The 20,058-nt window shown below is 55.2% G+C and overlaps 1 protein-coding gene across 3 annotated transcripts in view; it reads left to right on the top strand.

Annotated features, from left to right (window-relative positions):
- Nucleotides 1–20,058, top strand: part of KAZN (kazrin, periplakin interacting protein) — a 1,013,652-nt gene that overhangs the window by 936,305 nt on the left and 57,289 nt on the right. For all 3 annotated transcript variants that reach the window (XM_087858295.1, XM_045774724.2, XM_087858294.1), the window contains one exon: nucleotides 17,948–18,084. In XM_087858295.1, the coding sequence (XP_087714421.1) occupies nucleotides 17,948–18,084 (137 nt within the window). The remainder of the gene's footprint in view (nucleotides 1–17,947; nucleotides 18,085–20,058) is intronic.

Below are 20,058 nucleotides of genomic sequence, written 5' to 3'. Positions count from 1 at the left end.
TTCACTTTCTGAGCCTTGGTTTCCACATGTACGAAGTGGGGCTCTCGGCTCTCGCCCCGCCCACCTCACAGGGCGCTTCCAGGAAGGACTAAGGAAGTTTGTGTCAGACACAGCGTTTCGCAGCGGAGGTTAGGTGTGGCGATTATTGCTGCCGCTGTGATTTTTTGTATAATTCTGTCACCTGTTTCCATCCGAGTGCCAAGGCTCTGATTAACCGGTCGTGCTCTGCTGCATTAACTTTTCATAGCAGGGCATTTCCAGCACTCTGGGAGAGATCTCCAGAAATTGAGCTTCACGCTTCTGTGCAGGAGGGCACTTGCTGGCTCCCATGGAACTCTGGGGCATTTGTCACTGTCAGGAAAGCCGTCCTCCCAGGGAAAGTCTTGGCACATGCCCCTTGCTTAGAGGGAAGTGAGAGCAGCAGCCTAAAAGCTGCTGGTGAATCTAAAGGGACGGTCGGGCAGTCCATTGGTGGGGCCAAGACCAGCCCCACCCCACCCCCCAGATTGCTGCTCCTTAAGTCTCCTGGCTCTGGTTAAATTGTTTCCTTGGATCTCGAGAATAAGCCTCAGGAGGCTGGTGCTTTTCTAGGGTGGGGCTTTGGCTGCGTGTCTTAACCTGTCAATCAGTTTTCTTGCCTGTAAAATGGGAGTGATGATGATAGCACCTTTTTGTAGGGTCACTGTAACGGTTAATAATGTATGAAGTACATAGAATAGTGCTGACACACAGTAAGCACGATATAAATACTCATGTTTTAGGTTTTTATGAATTGGGCAGGCCGTAATGGCTGGGGAGGGGGTAGCATTTCCTTGTTCCAATTCTGCGTTCTGCTCTTCGGCTCCGAAAAGTCACGTTTCTCGGGACAGACTCCTGTGAATCAAACTCACGAGAAACTGATGTATAGCCCACAGGGCCAGTTAATCACTTGTCACAGAGAAATTTGGTTTCCTGATGTCTTACGTGCCTAGAGCTCACTCTTGCTTGGAGTGTGGGCTCTGAGCCGGCCTTCCTGAGCTGGTGTGACCGAGCTCCAGTGACCTGGGGCTTCATCTCTCCTCTATGGAGCACCTGCTAGGCAGACAAACCATTGGTATGGACAGGTCTGGGTCCTGAGCAGGGCTGGGGGCACCTTGCTAGGTGTGCCCCACTGACCCGTCTGTATGTTAGGGGTTCCCTCTTCAGTCTCTCTCAGAGTCATCCCCTTATTTGTCTCCACTGCTGCTGCCGTGCTCCAGGTCACTGTCGTCTGCCGCCTGGCCTCCCTGCTCTACTCGCCCCCAGTGCCAGGTCCGTGAGGCAGCAAAGTGAACGTAAGGCGGGTCACCCTTGCTTGCACCCCTTCCCTGACGTAGTGCCATAGTGAGCCCCTCAGAAGAGACGTCTACCCGAACCTGTGAGTGGGACCTTATTTGGCAAAAGGGTCTTTGCAGGTGTAGTTAAGATAAAGATCTCAAGATCACCCTGGACAAGTGTCTTTGTAAGAGAAGGGAAAGAACACAGAAGGGACAAGGCCAGGGGAGGACGGAGAGTGGAACCATGTGTCCACAAGCCAAGGAAGGCCAGGGCTTGCTGGTGACACCGGAAGCTGAGAGGCAAGGAAGCTTTCTTCCCTAGAGCCCTCAGAGGGAATGCAGCCCTGCCACACCTGTTTTAAGCTTTTGGCCTCCAGACCCGCGAGAGGATACATTTCTGTTGTTTTAGGCCGCTTGGTGTGTGGTGCTTTGTTACCCTTCAGAGGAAACCCGGACTCCTACATGGGCCCGCATGACCTGGCCCCCCCGCCTGCTTCGACTTCACCTTCCAGCCCTCTCACCACAGCATCCCTTTGCTGCCTCAGGACCTTTGCATCTGCTGTTCTTCCTGCCGCCACATTCTTCCCCACTCTTGGCCTATGTGGCTTCTGCATCCTTCAGAAGGGCCAGCCTTCCCAGACCACACCACCCACAGCATAGCTCCCCAGGGATTCCTGACTGTCCCTGCACAGCCTGACCTCGGCGTGTACTTAAACAATTCATTTGCCCTGTGTCTCCCATGCTCCAACACAATCTCCATCAGAATAGAGACCTTATCTGTCTGTCTGACCCAGGCTTCCAGCAGCGGGCCCGGTGCCCCGCGCACAGTCAGCCCGCAGGAAGATGTTGCTGAATGAATAAATACAAGACTTTCTATTAATAGGGCCAAAGTCCTGCTCATCTTGTTCTTGAGGTGTGGGATGATACGTTGTTTTAAAGCAATATTTGCGATACTGTGTTTCTCATTAGTTTCGTGTGATTGAATTAAACTCTTCATATTCTAGGGGAGACCCAAGTGTCACCCCAATAAACCGTTTGCTTGAGCCTACCTGTGAGATGCGATCATTAGAACTGAAACCAGCTGTTCCTGAGAATAGTGAGTTCTCTATCCATGGAGGTATGCAAATTTTCACATTTACTTACCCATCTGATCTTCACAATTTCCAAGGACCCTATGGAGTCTTTAGGGTCCTCCCCTCTGCTCCCCCTGCTTCTTGCTGAGCCCGCTAACTCTTCTCCCTTTCTTCTGGGCAATCTGTGGAGCTTTTCCTCAATAAGACAAAGTCCACCTGAGAAGGCTACATGCTTCTGTCTATTCACACATATAATTTTACAGCACGAGAGTTTATCAGTCCTGAATGTGTATTTAGTGACAGGCTTGGCTAATCTTTCATCTAATTATGCTCATTAACATTTAAATGTGTAATCATTAATATATCTGGGCATGGTGGTCTAAATATTTTATAGAGATCTTAATTACAGTAGACTTCCAGGCTTGCCATAAAACTCAGGTGCCCCGCCAACAAAGGGGTGGTGTCAGGTAGCCCGGAGCCCTGGCCGGTCTGCTGGCAGGAACCCGCCATGGCAGGCCGACACGGCGGCCGGGGTCCCGGTTTCCGGCTGCACCACAGAAGCAGGGCCCGACGGTTAGGACAACATTCATGCTCGTGATTTCTCGCTGCCTCACCTCTGTCCACTGCAGTCCCGTTCCTTCTAGAAGAGGGGGAATTCAGAGACAATATAGCAAAGCTTGAAAAAAAAAAAAAAAGAATCATGCTGCCAAGGCTGTAGGGAGTCTATAGAAAAGCACCCCTTTCTTCCTCGGCCAACTTAGGAAGCAGGTGCAGAGGGTCCCCCAAGAGGCAGGAGAAAGATCAGAATGCGTTTTGTGGCTGCGAAAGCTGATCTGAGCATGTGGCCCAGATCCGTGGCCACGTGGCTGGTAAACACTTCATGCTTAAAAGAGACAGACATAGCCCCCCAGACTGCACCGGTGGGCACCTGCAGGCCCCCAGCCTTTATCCCCCCGGGCAACAGCTGTCTTTGTCCCTTTGAAGCTGCCTGTGGATTATGCGGCTCATCTTCAGACACATCTCAGCCTCTCAGGTCTGCGGGTTCTTACACCCTTTCCACAGAGGGCGCCGAGTCTCTCAGCAGTCCCGTGGCTTCCCAGACGTACACGGCTGGTGGGAAGCAGAGCAAAACCCGAATCTTTGATGTCCTGCTGCACGCCCCACCTGGACTGTGACTCGTGTTTTCCCAGCAGCTGTCCTGGACCTGTGAGGTGACCCAGTAAGCCCCCCAGGGAGGACTGAGGCCTGAGGTTTGCAGGAGAGGGAAGGTCTCCTGAAACGGGGCCACCAGGCTCCACTCCTCTCACAGCCAAGGTCAGCACCCACCCCAGCCACGCCGCACACACCTGGCACTGCCCACCTGGACACACTTACAAGCAGCGACTCAGAGCCAGAGCACCTGGGCCCAATCCTGCCTCCGCCGCTTACCAGCTGGTAAACTGAGGAGTCTGCCTCAGTTTCCTTACTTCTCAGCTGGAGATCGCGGATGGTAACTCCCTCACAGGATTGCTAGCGGGGAAAATGTAGTGAGAACTTATAAGGCAGAGCAATACCTGATCCCTAGAGAAGCACCCAGTAAATATGAACCACTGTGACCACTGTGATCAGCGTGGCGGCAGCAACAGCGTCACCTTCCTCACTCGGGCACGGTCTGGGCCCCTTCCTGGAAGTCTCCGTCTCAGTCTTCAGCCCAGTGCCTGCGCAGGACGGGGCTGGACTTTGAATCCAAGACCACCCCACGTTCATGTTCCCTCCCCAGCCCCAGGGGTGCCGCAGGGTTCGCAGTGAGGCGGCTGCTCCCCTTGCCCACACCTGACCTGCCTGTGTCATGCGGTGTCCCCTGCCGGCGTGGGGGCGGCTTGCCCCCCAGGTGACCAGAGCTGATACCTACTGAGCGCTCCCCCACGGTGGACACCGTGCCAGGTGTGATGCATGTGGAAAAGCAGCCCGAGGAGGTAGACGCTGTTTCTAAAGCTTTGTCCTGAAGTGTCGCATACATGGAGAGAAGGGCAAGTGTACCGCTCGGCGAAGTGTCACAGACGGAACACACGTGTACGACCCAGCACCAGATCCAGAAGAGTCCGTCAGCAGCTTCCTGAAAGCTCTCCCGCGGCCCCTTCCCATGCGTATCCCCCGTGGACTGCCTCTCCTGACTTCCCACCACGGGGATTCATTTTGCCTGCTTTGCATGCTGTAGAGGGATTCGTGCGGCGTGTGGGCTCTTGCGTCTGGCCTCCTTGACTTGCCATCCGTGTCGGTCATCGTGTTGCGTGTGGTGGTTGTAATTCGCTGTGTCTCATTAGGGTGAGCCGTCCACGGCACAGAGGGACCCCGATGGGTGTGGCCCTTCTGCTAATGGTTAGTCACGTGCTTTCCAGTCTGGCCCTTTTGCAGAGGGTACCGTTGTGAATTTTCTAGTGCAGGTCCTTGGTGAACCCAGATACATGCTTGTCGGACATGCGTGTTGGGAGGGGCTCTTTTTAACCCTCTTGTACAGATGGGAAAAACTAGGATGATAGGACTTGCTGCAGGCCACACCTCTAGTGAATGGCAAAACTGGGTTAAAACCCAGGCAGCCTGGCTCCAGGATCCGCATTCTGGAGAGGTCTATGGCCCTTCTCCGGAATGTGCCTAGGAAGAGGCTGACCATACCCACCAGTTTCCCACCTGCATTTAACTTTGAATAGCCCTGCTGCATCTCTGTTGGAGAGAAGCCAGGTCACACCAGTTCCCAAACCACTAGGCTCCCAGGGCACCCTCCTGAGGGTTCCAGAGGCCTTGATGGACCATCTCAAGAGTATGACACCAAAGCCCAGAGAGGGTGCACAGCACGCTGGCTTGCCTCCCTGTCTGGCGGCCATTCTCTGCCTCGCGCCTCCTCCTCCTCTCTGGGCCGTTGTCTTGCCTGAGAATGACCTCACACACCAACACGAGCCGTTAAAAATAGTCCTCGTGTGGGGCCTGAGGCCCATGGCCCATGCTGCATTTCCAGAAACCGCCCCCCCCAGGTCTAGGGAATGTCAGTGTTCCGGGCCCATCCCTTGCCACTATTTTTAGTGGTGATTCGGAGGAAGGAGGACATTTCCTGGACTCGCCTTGGAGGCTGGAAAACAAATACCACCCCCTCCCTGGCTCAGCCCTCCCATTTCCCTCGGCAGGAAGTGGGGGGCCTGGCTCCCTGGGCCCCGCCATCCTTTGGGCTGCCAGGTGAGCTCTGAGTATTGCAGAGCTGAGGGCTGGGTGGCAGCGATGGCAGGTCCCCACCCCCAGCTAGGACCCCACCCCCACCCCCTGCAGCACCTCTGATTATGCTCTGCCTGCAGGTGTCTCATGGCCTCCTAGGGGCTGGCCTCGCCCTTCCTATCTGAGGTTTTCCTGTCGGGAGTCCCTGCCGTCTGAGCCTGAGACAGTGACTCTTGAGACGGATAAAGGCCGTGCACCCTTCTTCCCATCACCACCCCGCCCAGGCTTCAAGACACCATTCCAGCCAGCGGTCTCGCAGGCTCTACTCCAGCTCCCCGACAGGGCGCCCGCTCCCTCCCGAGTCACCCCGTCAGCTCTGAGACGGCTCAGTTAGGCACCCAGAATGGCAGAGCACAGCCAAGCAGCCAGGTGCACCTGGAGCTTCTGCTCTCCTCTACTGGTCACCGCAGTGGGATCCCCACTTTCTACGTGACGGGAGAGGCACAGAAAGGCTAAGGAACTTACCCAAAGTCACACAGCTAGCGAATAGGGGAGCTGGGCTTCAAAGCCAGGTGTCTGCCCACAGAGCCTGGTCCCTGCAGCGCTGGTCCCTGGTCTCACCGCATGGAGCTGCAGGTGGGCCCACATCTCTCCTGCGCTATATCTTCTGTAGACACCTGCTGCCATCAGTGGTCCGGCACCCACATGAGGCCCGCAGCCATCTTTGGGTATTACGATTAATTGCCAATAGTGAAAAATAAAGAGATATCTAAGGCATAAAAATTATGACAATACAGGAGTTTGGAATTCTCTGGAAAAGTTGGAAGGTGTGGCAATGCTGGGCCCCATTCAGTCCTGGGATGACTGCCTCCTGCTAACCTGGTGTACATTCTAGGTCCCCACCTACCTTACTCTCTTAGCGATAGGCCCTAGCCGGGCCCTGTGCACAGGTGCGGGCTCCACCCTGGGAACGGTGGTCCTCACCTGAGCCCCGAAGCTAGAGAATCCAGGAAGGAGGCAGCTTGAGATCTTTGGTGCCTTCCTCACCGTATTTAAGCCCCCAAGTCACGTATCCCCCCACTTTCTTCATCTGTGTGTGCCATGCCTTATCCCAGCTACTGGAAATGTGGTCAGATGGGGCCCAGGCCCTGCCTTCAAGAGGCTTCTGGAAGGCTGGGAGGCCCTGAGCTGAGGGTCTGGTGCAGGTTCCCGAAGGGCTGAGCAGAGCTAGCAGTGCACCAGGAATAGAGGTGGAAACCCAGGAAGAAGCTTCATCGAGTTCTGACAAGGAGAGAAGGCTGGGAAGCCCTCAGAAAGGCAGGGTGCTTAAGTGACCATTCTCCTCAGTACACACAGAGCATGTCGTGTTAGGTGGTGGGGAGCTCCAAGGAGAACGGACAGAGAAGGGGGTGAGGAGGGGGTCCAGGGACAGCTTCGCTGAGAAAGTGACGTTTGAGGAGGGACCTGGGAGGGGGCGGGCCACGTGGGCAGGAGGATGTTCCAGGTGGATTCTGAGGAAGGAGCTATCTGCATGAACCAGGAGGAGCAAGGAGCCAGGTGGTAGCAGTGGGATGCAGGTGGGAGGAAGTCAGAGAGGTATGGGGGTGGGTATGACAAACACAGGGCTCTTCCAGACCATTCTGGGGACTCTGTGCTCGCCCTTGAGTTGGGAGCCATTGGAGAGGGGCAGGACAGTCACCATCTGATTTGCATCTGAAGGGGACCACTCCCTGCTGAGCCGGCAGAGACCCAAGGGTTGTGAGACCAGTCAGGAGCCACCGCGTGACGCAGACACAGGATGGTGGCAACAGGGACCCGGGTGGTGACTGAGGAGTGGCGAGAAGTGAACAGATTCTGGTCACATGTTGAAGGTAGAGCTGACATGACTTGTTGAGGAATTGGGTGTGGGGCATGAGAGAAGTGGAGTTAAGGAATATTCTGGAGTTTGGGGCCAGAGGAACTGGAAGGCTAAGGTCACCATGAATTGGGTTTGAGGAGACTGGGTGGAGCGGGGTGTGGGGGGCTGGTTGGGTCTCCCTCTCGGACGTGTGGAGTTGGAGGTGCTGTTAGACCGCTGGCGGAGGTGTGGGGAGGCTCTGGGCTCTGAGCGGGGTGCAGGGCCAAGGGCCAGGCTGGAGACGGCCGGCTGCAGTGCGCAGCACAGGGCTGGAGCTGAAGCTAGGGGGCTGGACGAGCCGCCAGGAGATGGTGGAAAGAAGGGCAGGTTTCTCATGCCTAGAGGCCCACTCCTTGCAGAGATCAGCAGAGACCCAGATGGAGCAGCCAGAGACGTGAGAAGAAACCAGGAGAAGGGAGCTGACAAAACAGACGGGGCTGTGGGGTTCGCAGCACAGAGTTTACAGTGACCTTGAGAAGAGCAAGTGGGGACAAGTCCAAGTGGTCGCAGGGAGGGTGGGAGGAGAGAAATGAGGCACAAGGGTGCACAACCCTTTTAAGAGTTTTTGCCCCAGGGGTGCCTGGGTGGCACAGCGGTTAAGCGTCTGCCTTCGGCTCAGGGCGTGATCCCGGCATTCTGGGATCGAGTCCCACATCAGGCTCCTCCGCTATGGGCCTGCTTCTTCCTCTCCCACTCCCCCTGCTTGTGTTCCCTCTCTCGCTGGCTGTCTCTATCTCTGTCAAATAAATAAAATCTTAAAAAAAAAAAAAAAGAGTTTTTGCCCCAAAAGGAAAAAAAGATGGAATGAGAGCTGGAGAGCAACATGGGGTCGATGGTGGGTTTTCTGTGAAAGATGGGAGACAGAATTGCACGTTTGCGTGATGCTGGGAAAAATCCGGTGGAAGGCATGGGCCGGGTGGAGGGAATGTGGATAGTCAGAGGGGGCTCTTGTCATAAAAGGGTGGCCTCAGTTTCCCACACCTCCTGGCCTATCCAAACCTGGTGGCCTCAACAGGCCACCCAGCACTGGGGACAGGGAGCCAAGCAGGAGAGTTGGTGGCCTCCCTGAGGCGAAGGGAAGGTGCAGCTGTGGCCAGGCTGAAATCAGGGGAGCCCCATGGGAGAAGCAGGTCCTCTCGCTCCTGGACGCTGGGTCTTACCTGTGCTGGAAGCACAGTGCCTGGCATCTGTCCCCAGCTCTGATACTGCTGGTGCCCTGGGCCAGCCAAAGCTGCAGTCCACTTGAGTCTCCTTGTATCCTGCGTGGGGTGTGGCCAGAGCAGCGTGAAGTGGCCGTGGACACAGAGCACGGAGCTCAAGGCAGCTTGGCAAGAGCTGTGGCCGTTTTGCAATCAGCTCTGAGAGCACCACGGCTCAGCGGGCCTGTCAGGAGGCACAAGGGAAATCAGTCTGCTGTGTCAAACCCAGGGAGGGCAAGGGGAGGCATGCAAAGGAAAGCAGAATTTTCTCTGCCCCCAGGATGCAGGAAATATGGGACGCTACTCAGTCGTGGCCATGGAGCAGGTCCCCACGGTCCCCCAGGGTGTCCACCTTTTTGTCACTCAGGAGTCGGTATTTACTGAGCACTTACTATGTGCCAGGCACTGTCCTAATGGTAGGGACACAGTGATGAGCAAGGCAGGCCAGGTCCCTGCCCCCAAGGATCTTATGTTACCAGTCAGGGCTGGACATAAAAATCGGTCAGTAGACCCGGGAGCCCTTCATTTATCTTGGACCAAACTGAGGGCATATTGTGCTCTCTTACCTTGGAGTGTGTGAGTAGGAGCTTGTTTGCTGCTGTTTCAGATGTGAATGGACTGTTTCCCACCAGTTGAGGGAACTGCTTCTCTCTTTTGGTTAAATGGAGTTGACCTTGACTCCATGGAGTGCGTTGGCATTGGCACAACATTGACCCAGATAAGGCTCACCCAGCCATTCTCAAACATGCCAGCTCTGATCACTCATCTTTAATCAATCCCATCCAAGGCAGAGCAGATCTGCCTTTCCCTGCTGTGCCATGGCAGACATCTCCAATCCACCCAGGTTCCTAGAGAGCATGGTTGATTAGTCATGTCTGCATGGTCATATTATTGGAAATTGAGACTCTCTATTCAGACGAATCTGCTCCAGGCAGGACATTGCAGAGGTCATGCTGCCAAACTCCTTCTAGGCTGCACTTGGAGAGAGAAGCTGTGGGGATTCTGGAAAGATCATGGACCTGAATATCAAAGTCCTGGAGTCGAGTGCCAGTGCTCCCACTCATTGGCTGAGTTGGCCAATCAATCCACTTCACCTGGTGGTGAGAAGAAAAAGAAAGTTTCTGTTTATGAGAAACAGAGCCACCCCAGGTCAGAGCCCAGGTCACACAGCCAAGTGCATGTCTGACCAGGCCTGGCTCAGCAGGTGCGGTTTGGTCAGACACACACTTACCCAAGTGCCACCTGACAGGTCAAGAACCTGCTTCTCCTCTGTACCTGTTCTGAACTCACCTTGCTCAGCTTGCAAACAGGAAGAACCAAAATAAACCCAACTGTGCCTGTCCTGGGGCCGTAAGTCTCTGGGCCCTTCCTTCTCCCTGCCCTGGGCCTCTTCTCTGGGTGCTTTTCCCAGAATCCAGCCTCTTGGTCAAGTCAGCCAGTGTTTTCTGGGGCTCCCGGGGCCTTGGAGCCACAGGGAGCTGGAAGACAGAAGGAGATGCTAACATTTAATGAGCACCTGCTGTATTCAGCGCTGGGTCATGTCACATAGAGCCTCGCACGGTAGAGGTTATCAGTCACCCTCAGCTTAACAGTAAAGAGAGTGCCCAAAAAAGAAGTTACCTATAGGGTCAGACTGGAATCCAGGGCTCTGCTCTAGGACTCTGAAGCCATGCCTTGCTTTTCTTTTTTTTTTTTTTTTTTTATTTTGGGGAGAGAGCACGGGGTGGGGGGACAGGCAGGCAGAGGGAGAGAGAGAAAATTGCAAGCAGGCTCCACGCCCAGCACAGAGCCCAATGCAGGGCTCGATCCCACGACTCTGAGATCATGACCTGAGCCAAAATCAAGAGTCAGACACCTAACCGACTGAGCCACCCAGGCACCCCCTGAAGCTGTGTCTTTCTGGGGTTTTCTTCTCCCCACGGGCTCGTAGTCCGCACCTGACAGTTCACCCTGGATACGACGTGCTGTTCTGTATCAGGCAGGAGTGAGTGCATTTCCAGTCCTCATCCTACAGATGAAGAAATTGAGATTTAATCAAACTTTGATAGACTCCAAAGCTGAGCTTTTCACACAACCATGTTGGCCTAAGAATCAGGAAACCTGGGTTGCTCGCTGTGTATACTGGGTATCGTCTTTCCCTCTCTGGGCCTCCGCTTCCCCCTCCATAAAGGGAAGTTGAGCTGAAAGAGATTTTATTTTATTTTATTTTATTTTATTTTAGAATTTTTTAATTAATTTTTTTAATTGGGTACAGTTGACACAATGTTACATTAGTTTCAGGTGTACAAAATAGTGATTCAACAACTCACATTGTGCCGTACACACCGCAAACATAGCTCCCACCTGTCACCACACGACGCTGTTACAGTAGCGTTGACTCTGTTTCCTAGGCTGTAGCTTTTATTCCCGTGACCTGTTCGGAAGAGCATTTTGGTGGGTGTTTCTTCAGAGTGGTTTGCTCCGCTCCGTGGATGCGGAAGGCTCAACTGGCTGGGAATGTTGAAGGGGGAAGAAAGGGGGCCCCCTGCTGGCGGCCGCTGGGATCGTCCTATATGGGCTGAGGTCTACCTGACCCTGGCCCGCCACCACCCCTCTGCTCCTCAGAGCCCCCTTTGTCCGGAGGGGTTCACCAGGCTGGAAATTTTCATAAGGTCTCCTGGTTTGGGACCATCCAGAACCAAGCCTGCGGAATTCTAAGGTCAGACTAATGGGAAGTCTGACCGTGTGGAATGAGACCGTGTCTTGGGTGGGCTGAGGAGCCTACAAGCCGCAGCGAGTGGCTGGGGGAGGATTTCTTAAGAGCTGCTGACTTGCACACACACGCGCATGCACACGCACTTACACACACCCTGCTTCCAGCAGCCATGGAGCAGTCATGGGGTGCACACAAGAATGTCAGGCTGCCTTTAATGGAAACCGCCAAAGGCCCCCTTGGGACTGTTAGCTGCAGAAACAGTGCCCGTAGCAGGAGTAACTGGTGTGGATTTTTGGATCATCCGGTGGTTTTGTGGATCGATGCAGTTTCTGCTGTTTACGGTGACGTGCTTTCACAATAGGGTGGGGAAGGAGTGTGAGGGGTTCAAGGTCAGATGTCAGGGATGCAAGTCCAGGGTCCCGTCCTTGAGCTCTGAGGGTCTTGGTGAGGAAGTTAACCCTTTGAACCTCAATTTCCTCCTCCATAAGGCAGGTGCCCCTCCCCCCACCAAACACACACGCGCGCGCACACACCCCGCACAAGGTCCCGAGCAGCAGATGAGGCCAACGGGACTGTGGGAGGTTGATTGGGAGTGGGTGATTCTGGAGGCAACAGAGTGGGAGGGAGGGTGGGTCAGTGCTGGGGCCAGATAGGCACTGCCGTCCACTACCCGACCGGGTGCCTCAGTCCCCCTGGGTGCCTGCTTCCTCATTCTATAACATGGAATGACTTCATACAGTAGTTGTGACAGTTGAGTGACAAAAACCCATCAGGGGCTTAGAGCAGTGCCTGGCGCACGGGAATCGTTTTAACATCTAGGAAATCAAGGCTTGGGGGAGGCTAGTGACTTCTGCCAGGGGCAGAACCCAAATCCTCGGACTCCAGACTAATGGCCATCCTGCCCCACTGTGTGGCATCGGTCAAGGCTGTGGACATGTCTGCAGGGGTCAGTGGTTGAGGTGACGCCTCCTGGATCCTCAGAAGCCAGAGGACGCTCGCAGAGTCAATCAAGCACACATGCTGGGGTCAGGGGCTGAGGCTCAGAGAGGGGGAGGCGGGGAGCCTGGGCCCTCTCTCCCCACCCAGCCAGGTTCTCTCGGCACGCACTGCCTCGGTGGGTAAGCAGAAATCCCCTCGTGCTCAAACGTGCCCTATAAATTCCCTTACCCTCTCGAGGCTCAAAAGCCAAGAATTAGCCTGTCCGTTTCCCTTGCACGTGGGCTGAGGCCTCCCTTCGCCGGGGCATTGCAGCTGGGGGTCTGCTTTACCCACAGCGGGAGTGAAGGGGAACCACAGAGACCCTTGTGCTCTCTGGTCTTCAGCCGCCCAGACACACATTTGCAGAAGCTAAACTGGGACTGACGTTGCACCCCCCTCCACCTCTGCCCCACATCTGTGAGGGGCTGCAGCCTCTAAGCCAGGAAAGGAAGAAGGGGTCTGCTGCGGAAAGGGCCACCGCAAAACCTTGAGAAGAATGACCTCCCCAGAGAAGCTCCATCTTCGTGGGGACGAAGCAGGGCCCCTGGTCACACCCCCTGTGTCTCACGCATGCATGCGGCCTCCTGTGAGTTAGAAAAATAAGTCCCTCCCTGCATGCCCTCCTTCCCACCCTCAGAGTCCCCACATTCCTGGGAGCTGAGCTGGTCTCCCTCCGTGATCCCCCAGGGCCCGCTGGGCATGACATCACCCGTCACCATGGCAGTGGTTCCGGCAGCCTGGCTGCTGGAATGGGACACGCCTGGGTGAAGCTGGATGACTGAGAAGGTGAACGGAGCTGGGGAGCTTGGGGCCGAGTCAGGAGACGGGTTAGAGAGGGAGGTTCATGCCTCGCAGACCTTGTCTTGCGTTAGCAGCATTTGGAGAAGGTCAGGATAGGGTTTTGAAGGAGAGCTAAAAGCAGGCGTGTGGCAAAGGGAAGAAGGAGGCACCCACTGCATAGTTTTCATAGCTGTATAAATTAGTGGTTTAAGTTATTTCTTGGGGACCCATCGTGCTGATCTCCTTGTTTCCTTGAAGAGTTATAATGCCAGTGCCGTCCTGCAGGGAGCCCCTGTCTGATGGTGGCGACCAGCATCTGGACCCTTGGGGGCAGTCAGGCTCGATCGGGATGCACACATACTTTCCCACCTCAGGCCAGTGCAGGGGCCCCCAGGTGCCTGCTCCCAGGTCCTGCTTCTCCGTGGAGTTTTCTGGATGGGTTATGGGATGGGTGCTTCTGAAAAGCTGTGGCAGATCACACAGCAGCTTTTCTGTTTACACTGTGATTCCAGAACCGCCTTATCTTCGTTTTTAAGGGATTTTCACTAGGCATTCATTCCCAGAGATTCAGCTTTCATGTTTTTTTCAGCCTAGTGGGGTCCAGCCCAGAATTCGTAGAGCAGGGATTCCCAAGGAGAGCTCATGTGAAGGAACCCATGAAGCACAGCCTTTTGTGGTGGGGGTGATAGCGTTTCTCACAGCCTGCCTTGATGTGTCCATTGGGAATGTGTAGGGATGCATGAAACGGGAAATCCCACAAACAGCAGGGTTTGTCTCCTATTATAAGGAATCCTGGCCCAAATGGTGCCATCAGGGGTCCAGCCCCTTCTGTCTCTTTCTGCTCCCATTCTCAGCTTGTGTCTTCATTCTTGTATTCACAAAATGGCTGCTGTGCCTCAGGATGTCACATCTGTGTTCCCAGCAGGAAGAAGACGAAAGGGCAAAACGGAAGAGTTACTGCCAGCGTACCATGACCTTTTACTATAAAGAAAACAGGGGAGGGGCACCTGGGTGGCTCAGTCGGTTAAGGTCCAACTCTTGATTCCGGCTCAGGTCATGATCTCAGGGTCATGAGATGGAGCCCCGTGTTGGGCGTGGAGCCTGCTTAGGATTCCCTCTCTTTCTCTCCCTCTCTCTCTCAAAAAAAAAAGAAAAGAAAAGAAAACGGGATTTCCCATAGACCCCTTGTACATCTTAGTGGCCAGAATTGGACACATGTCCCCTCTAGCTGAGGGAGCTAGGGATGTTGAGTGTTTTAGCTGGTTCTCTTGGAACGGGGTGGATGGAGTCTGGCGTCAGCCACGTGTGTGGGGGTTTGTCTTCTCCTTCATAACGTCAACTGCCCAAGAGGTAGGGACCATGTCTTGTCATCCCCGTCCCCCCGTCAGGAGTAGGCGTGGAGCCTGGCACGCAGAAGGGGCTTAGTCAGTGGTTCGGGGGGCACTCCCTTTCCTCTTAGGGAGGAGCTACTCATCGGAAGGCGGAAGCCCAGCCCTCGCTCTCAGGAGCCCCCAGTCAGATGGGGGAGGTGTAGCCTCCTGCCCCATCGCTGAGGCCACCCACACACAGAGATGCATGCACGCACGCATGCACGCACAGCCCTCCACTGAAGGATGCAACATCGTCCGTGCCGCTGCTCCCGCACATGCGCAGATGGTCAGGGATGGACCAGTGAGGGATCGTGGAGGCCGGCAAGAGGCTGCCGCGTCGCCCCTCTCCAAGGCCACGTGGCAAAAGTGAAGAGAGGCGCAGCAGCGCTACGGAGGAAAGGGGCGGCTTCCCTCCCAGAGCCTCCAGTTGCCAAGAGCAAAGTCTGGAATTCGGTGTTTGTCCGGACAAGGCTAACGAAGGAGGCAAATCAGAGCCCAAGGGGGATTAATTTCCAACCAAAAGGCAGAGGCATGGCTTTCCCTGCCAGCTGAAGGGCAGAGGCATGCTCCCCAGGGGAGTCCATGTCACCTGCTCAGCAGCAGCTGCTCCCCTGGGCTGGAGGGTCCCACCAAGGCTCCCCTGGGAGCCACCGTGGTGACTTTGCTCAGGTCAGCGGCCCCCCCGCTGCCCCCAGGCCCTAAGAACCACTCCCCTCGACATTCTCAAACCCGCCTGAGTCAGGTGCCAGGTCAAACCCAGCTCTGCCATTTATTGGCTGTGTGGCCTCAGTTTCCTCCCCTATAAAATGGGATGATGAAAATAGCCACCCACCCACCTCTGTCACCAGAGTGCGGCTAGGATCTAGGACCTACAGACAGGATGCAAATGGAAATTTCCGAGTTCTCAGTGGCAGCTGGGCCTGGGCTCTCCTGGAAGATTCCTTCTGACCCACTTACGTCTTTAGATGTTGGGTTTTCTTAAAGCGGAGTTCACCGGGAATGCGGTCACGCCGTGTTAGGGTACGGGGCCCAAACTAGCCCAGCCCAGCCCTGCCCGCCTCCCAGCCCTCCCCTCGGTCACCCCCTGCCTGACAGGAGAGACAGCAGATGAGCGCTCTCTCCATGCCCTCCACTGTCCCTGTCCTGTGGAGTCCCAGCCCCGCAGCCTGGAGCTCCGGCCCTGCTGATCTAAGCTGCCGCTCCGTCACGCCACTGTGAAGAGGACATGGGACGCGTCCGGCAGCAGGAGGGGGCAGCTGAAAGCTGGAATGTAAAGGGCTGCCCAAGAGCCAGGGTCCTCACGGCCTGGGTCTCCCCATGGCCCCAGCTGACCTGCCTCCACCCTGTTCTACCCAGGTTGCAGGGAGGGAGGCAAAGGGCAGGAGGATGAAGGAGGTCTCCTCAGGGCCAGAAGGACATCAGCTTCTGTCAAACACCGGGCCGGGAGCCCAGGGTCCTCTGTCCTTACGTCACACCTGGTGGCTCCGACTCTCCTATTGGAAGGCTGAGTTTACAGGGTTGGATGTCCAGGACGAGATGGGGCGGCACAGCCATCGCCTGCCCCGTATCACTGCCCGCAGCTCACCGTGGGGCCAGGACCCCATTTAGACATTCACCGTACGGACAGCATAGTGCAGGGTCAGCTGCGTGGCTTCTGGAAAATGACCTAACTACTCTGGGCCTTCTCACACTAAAGGCTTCTCCTCAGTGTTCTCTCCAGGGAGGGAACAGAGTTCTGGGGCCTCTGGGAAAAGGCAGGGAAGCCCACCCTGCAGCCAGAGCCTGCCCTGAGCTCAGCCACTCCATTTGCCAAAGAGCCAGTGGGGAGAGGGCACGAGGAGAGTCTCCAGGGAGCAAAAGTCACACTGCCTGCCAGGCAGCTGCTTGGAGCTCATGGCCCCATGCGTGTCCATGTGTGCGTGTGTGCGTGTGTGTGTGTGTGTGTGAGAGAGAGCGCACACTTCATTAAGATATAATTCACATATCATACAATTCACCCATTTACGGTGTAAACTTACGGTGGTTTTTAGTATATTCACAGATTGTACATCCATCACCATGGTCCATATTAGGACATTTTCATCACGTCAGAAAGAAACTCCGTGCCCTCCAGCTACCACCCCTCCATCCACACGTCCCCGCCAGCGACCACCCCCCAGCCCTCGGCAGCCACGAGTCTACTTCCTGTCTCCATAGACTTCCATGCTGTGGACCGTTCATAAAGTCTGTGGAATCAACAATATGTGACCAGCTCCTTTCACGTAGCATAATGTTATCCATGGTGTAGCATAAAGCAGTACTTTTTTGTCAAATGGTGCTCCATTGTATGGATATATACCACGTTGTGTTTTTGTTTTTAATTCATTCATCAGTTGATGGACATTTGGGCAGTTTTTCACCTTTTGGCTTCTGTGACTCATGTTGCTGTGCACGTTTGGTCTGTGTGTTTGTGTGGACATATGTTTGCATTTCTCTTGGGTGTGTGCCTGGGGGGCATTGCTGGATCACAGGGCAACTTGATGTTGAATCACTTGGGGAACTGTCAGGCCGTCTTCCAACATGGCGGCACCATTCCATCCATCCCTGGCAACAGCGTGTGAGGTGTCCCAGTTTCCCCACATCCGTGCCAACACTTGGGTCTGTCTTGTTTATTTTGGCCATTCTAGTGAATGTGAAGTGGTATCTCGTTGGGGTTTTGATTTGTGTTTCCTTGCTGACAAAGGATGTCAAGCTCCTTTTCATGTGCTTGTTGACTGTTTCTTGGAGACATGTCTATTCAGATGGTTTGTCTATTTTTAATTGGGTTGTCTTTTTATTATTGTAAGAGTTCTTTGTATATTCTACACGTAAGCCCCTTAGAGAGACGGTTTGCAAGTATTTCCTCCCATTGCCTGAGTTTTGATGTCCTGGCGGTGGCCTTGGGAGCACAGCAGTGTTACATTTTGATGGACCATGATGCAGCTGCGTTTGTCCCGTGGTGCCTACTCTTGGTGTCGTGTCTTGCTGCGTGTTTTTAACCAAGTGCTTCTCCTGTGGAGGAAACGAACCAGATGATGGACTGTCGTGCTGGGTTGAGTGGTCCTAGGGCTCGGAGTGGACCGTGGGGGCTCATTCAGCAGGGAGTCGGGTGCCATCAGCTTCCTGGGCCATGGATGCGGGCGCTTACCAGACCCCCAGCTCCTTCTTCCTGCGGACCTCTTCAGTTCAGGGCTGGGAGGGATGCTCCGTCTAGGACTTGCTGCCTTGATTGGATCAGTAAAACCAAGAGGTGAGAACAGGGACTGTAGAGACAGGCGGACCTGGGTTCGAGTCCTGGGAATGCCACTAAGTGACCTAGGCATGTGGGAGAGAAACGTCATCTTTCTGCACCCCGTTTTCTCATCCCTTAAAAAGAGGATAGAGGCAGGGTCCCTTCTCGGCATCTGGGACCATCGGACAGCTAGGGCTCAGGCACTCACTCACTCTTCTGCCCCACAGCCATGAAGGCCGACCGGAAGCGCCTGAAGGGCGAGAAGACGGACCTGGTGAGCCAGATGCAGCAGCTGTACGCCACACTGGAGAGCCGCGAGGAGCAGCTGCGCGACTTCATCCGCAACTACGAGCAGCACCGCAAGGTGGGCACCCGCCCCTCCCCCCGCTCCCTCCCCTCCCCCATGCTGGACACCAGCTTCCTCCCCTCCCCAGATACCAGCTCCCTCTCCCTCAACCCTCCTCCCTTCCTCCTCCCTGTCATTCAGCTCCCCTCTCCCCCCCAACTCTCCTCCCTCCCCCTGCTCCCTCCCCTCCCCCCCAGACACCTGCACCCCTACCTCCCACTGGCTGCAGGGTAAGTTCTCTGCCATCACAAGGTCTGGCTTCTCTAATCCCCAAACACACACTCACTGCCCATGTCACCCACTCACCTGAGGTGGCCTCAGATGTCTGGCCCAGGCTTGGGTATGGAGGTGAAAGGAGCACAGCCGTAGCGGGGGGCGGGGGGGGGGGGTGGCGGGCAGGCCTCCTTGGCAAACAAGCCTGGACAGGACAGCCCAGTCGGTGACAGGGTGGACTGTGGATTCTCGCTGGCCCACATTCAGATCCCAGCCCCCTAGGCGTGTGCCCAAGGGCATGTCGCTGCACCTTGGAGAGCCTCAGACCTTGTAGTGGCGTGAAGAACACTGCTGGGGTGAGGAGTGCAGAGCAGTGCGCGTGGCATCGCTGTATAGTAAGGGCTTGGTAAATATTAGCTGTGTGTCTTATTAATAATACCATAGTAACTGTGCAGAGAGACCTGGGAGCGCTGGTGAGACAGCAGGAAATTCTGCCTGCAAGGAATGGGTCTTGGAAGGCTTCACAGAGGAGGTGACATATGAGTTGGGCTCTGTGGGTTGAATAGGAGTTTAGTCAAACAAATGAGTTATTTCCACCGTTGATGTTTACCGAGCAACCCGAGGCAGACCAATGAAGAGGGCATGGCCGCCCCCGACTGGGAGGCATGGGTGGTGGTGCGCTGAGCATTTCAGTGGCACTGTGGCCCTCCTGGGACTTCTGTCTTGCAGTGGGTCATCAAATTTGTTTTTATAATTGTGCTCCTACTTAAAATTTCCACGGAAATCCACCTTCCCCCCGGACATGCCCTTTTTTAAAGTCCAGGTAACTGGGCCCCCCCCAGTCCAGCCAGCAGTGGGGGGTAGTGTTGACGCCGCTGCAGCTGTGGGCAGCCGTAGACGGCCACCGCTCAGCATCAGGTGTCACTCTTACGGAATGGCTTCACCAGACCCTTCAGATTCATTCAGAAAAATGGAATTTGGAAAACACAAATTTTTTGTTCAATGACTGTCGTAAACCTTGTTGTCATGTGGAGCAAGTGACTCTTGTACTTCCAGCATATCAGCGGAAGAGCAACATGGCGATAGTCTTTAACCATCGTTGGGTCCAACCCCATTTTACGGATGGGAGGACTGAGGCCATGAAGGATCCAGGGACGGACCCAAAGCCACATATTTAGAGCTGGTTTGGAGAAGCTAAAACCACAGGTCCTGGTTTTATTCTGTGTATTCCAAGATCTTGCAACTGGTTAAAAAGAAATGACTTGCCTTTTATGCACAAGATAAGTGTCCCCGTGAACAGGACGAAGGGAACCCTCAGGTGTCCCACACTCCTTGGCCCTGCCACTTCACCTGCCACTGCCCACCCAGCTCCTCCTGGGGACCCCTGCAGGCCTTGCCTGGAGCAGGGAGCAGGACCCCAGTTCTCTGCACTGCTGGGGTCAGCACGGGCACAGGCTACTGAGAAATGAGGGGGCCCTGCCCAGAAAGTTCACAGGATTACGACATCCCAGAAAGTTGTACCTAATGCATGTTCCCTGTCACATGGGTGCGGTTCAGAGGGGGATTTGGGACTCTGCACAAGTCCAGCTGAGGACGTTCTCACAGCAAGCTGGGCAGCCAGGCCGGGGACCAAGAACCATCCTGGGTGGTGAGGCTGCTGTCACAATAGGCCACCTTCATCCTGCCCTCCTCGCCTCCCCAGTCAGGCCTGCGTCCCCCTGCCGCCCCCTCCTCACCGCATCCCTCCTCCTCCTGTCCAGTGAGCCCCACGTGCTGGTA

This window comes from Ursus americanus, chromosome 33, assembly GCF_024610735.1.
Source record: "Ursus americanus isolate L20-20 chromosome 33, mUrsAme1.1.p, whole genome shotgun sequence".
Lineage (NCBI taxonomy): Eukaryota > Metazoa > Chordata > Mammalia > Carnivora > Ursidae > Ursus > Ursus americanus.
This window is presented reverse-complemented; position numbering and strand designations above follow the sequence as displayed.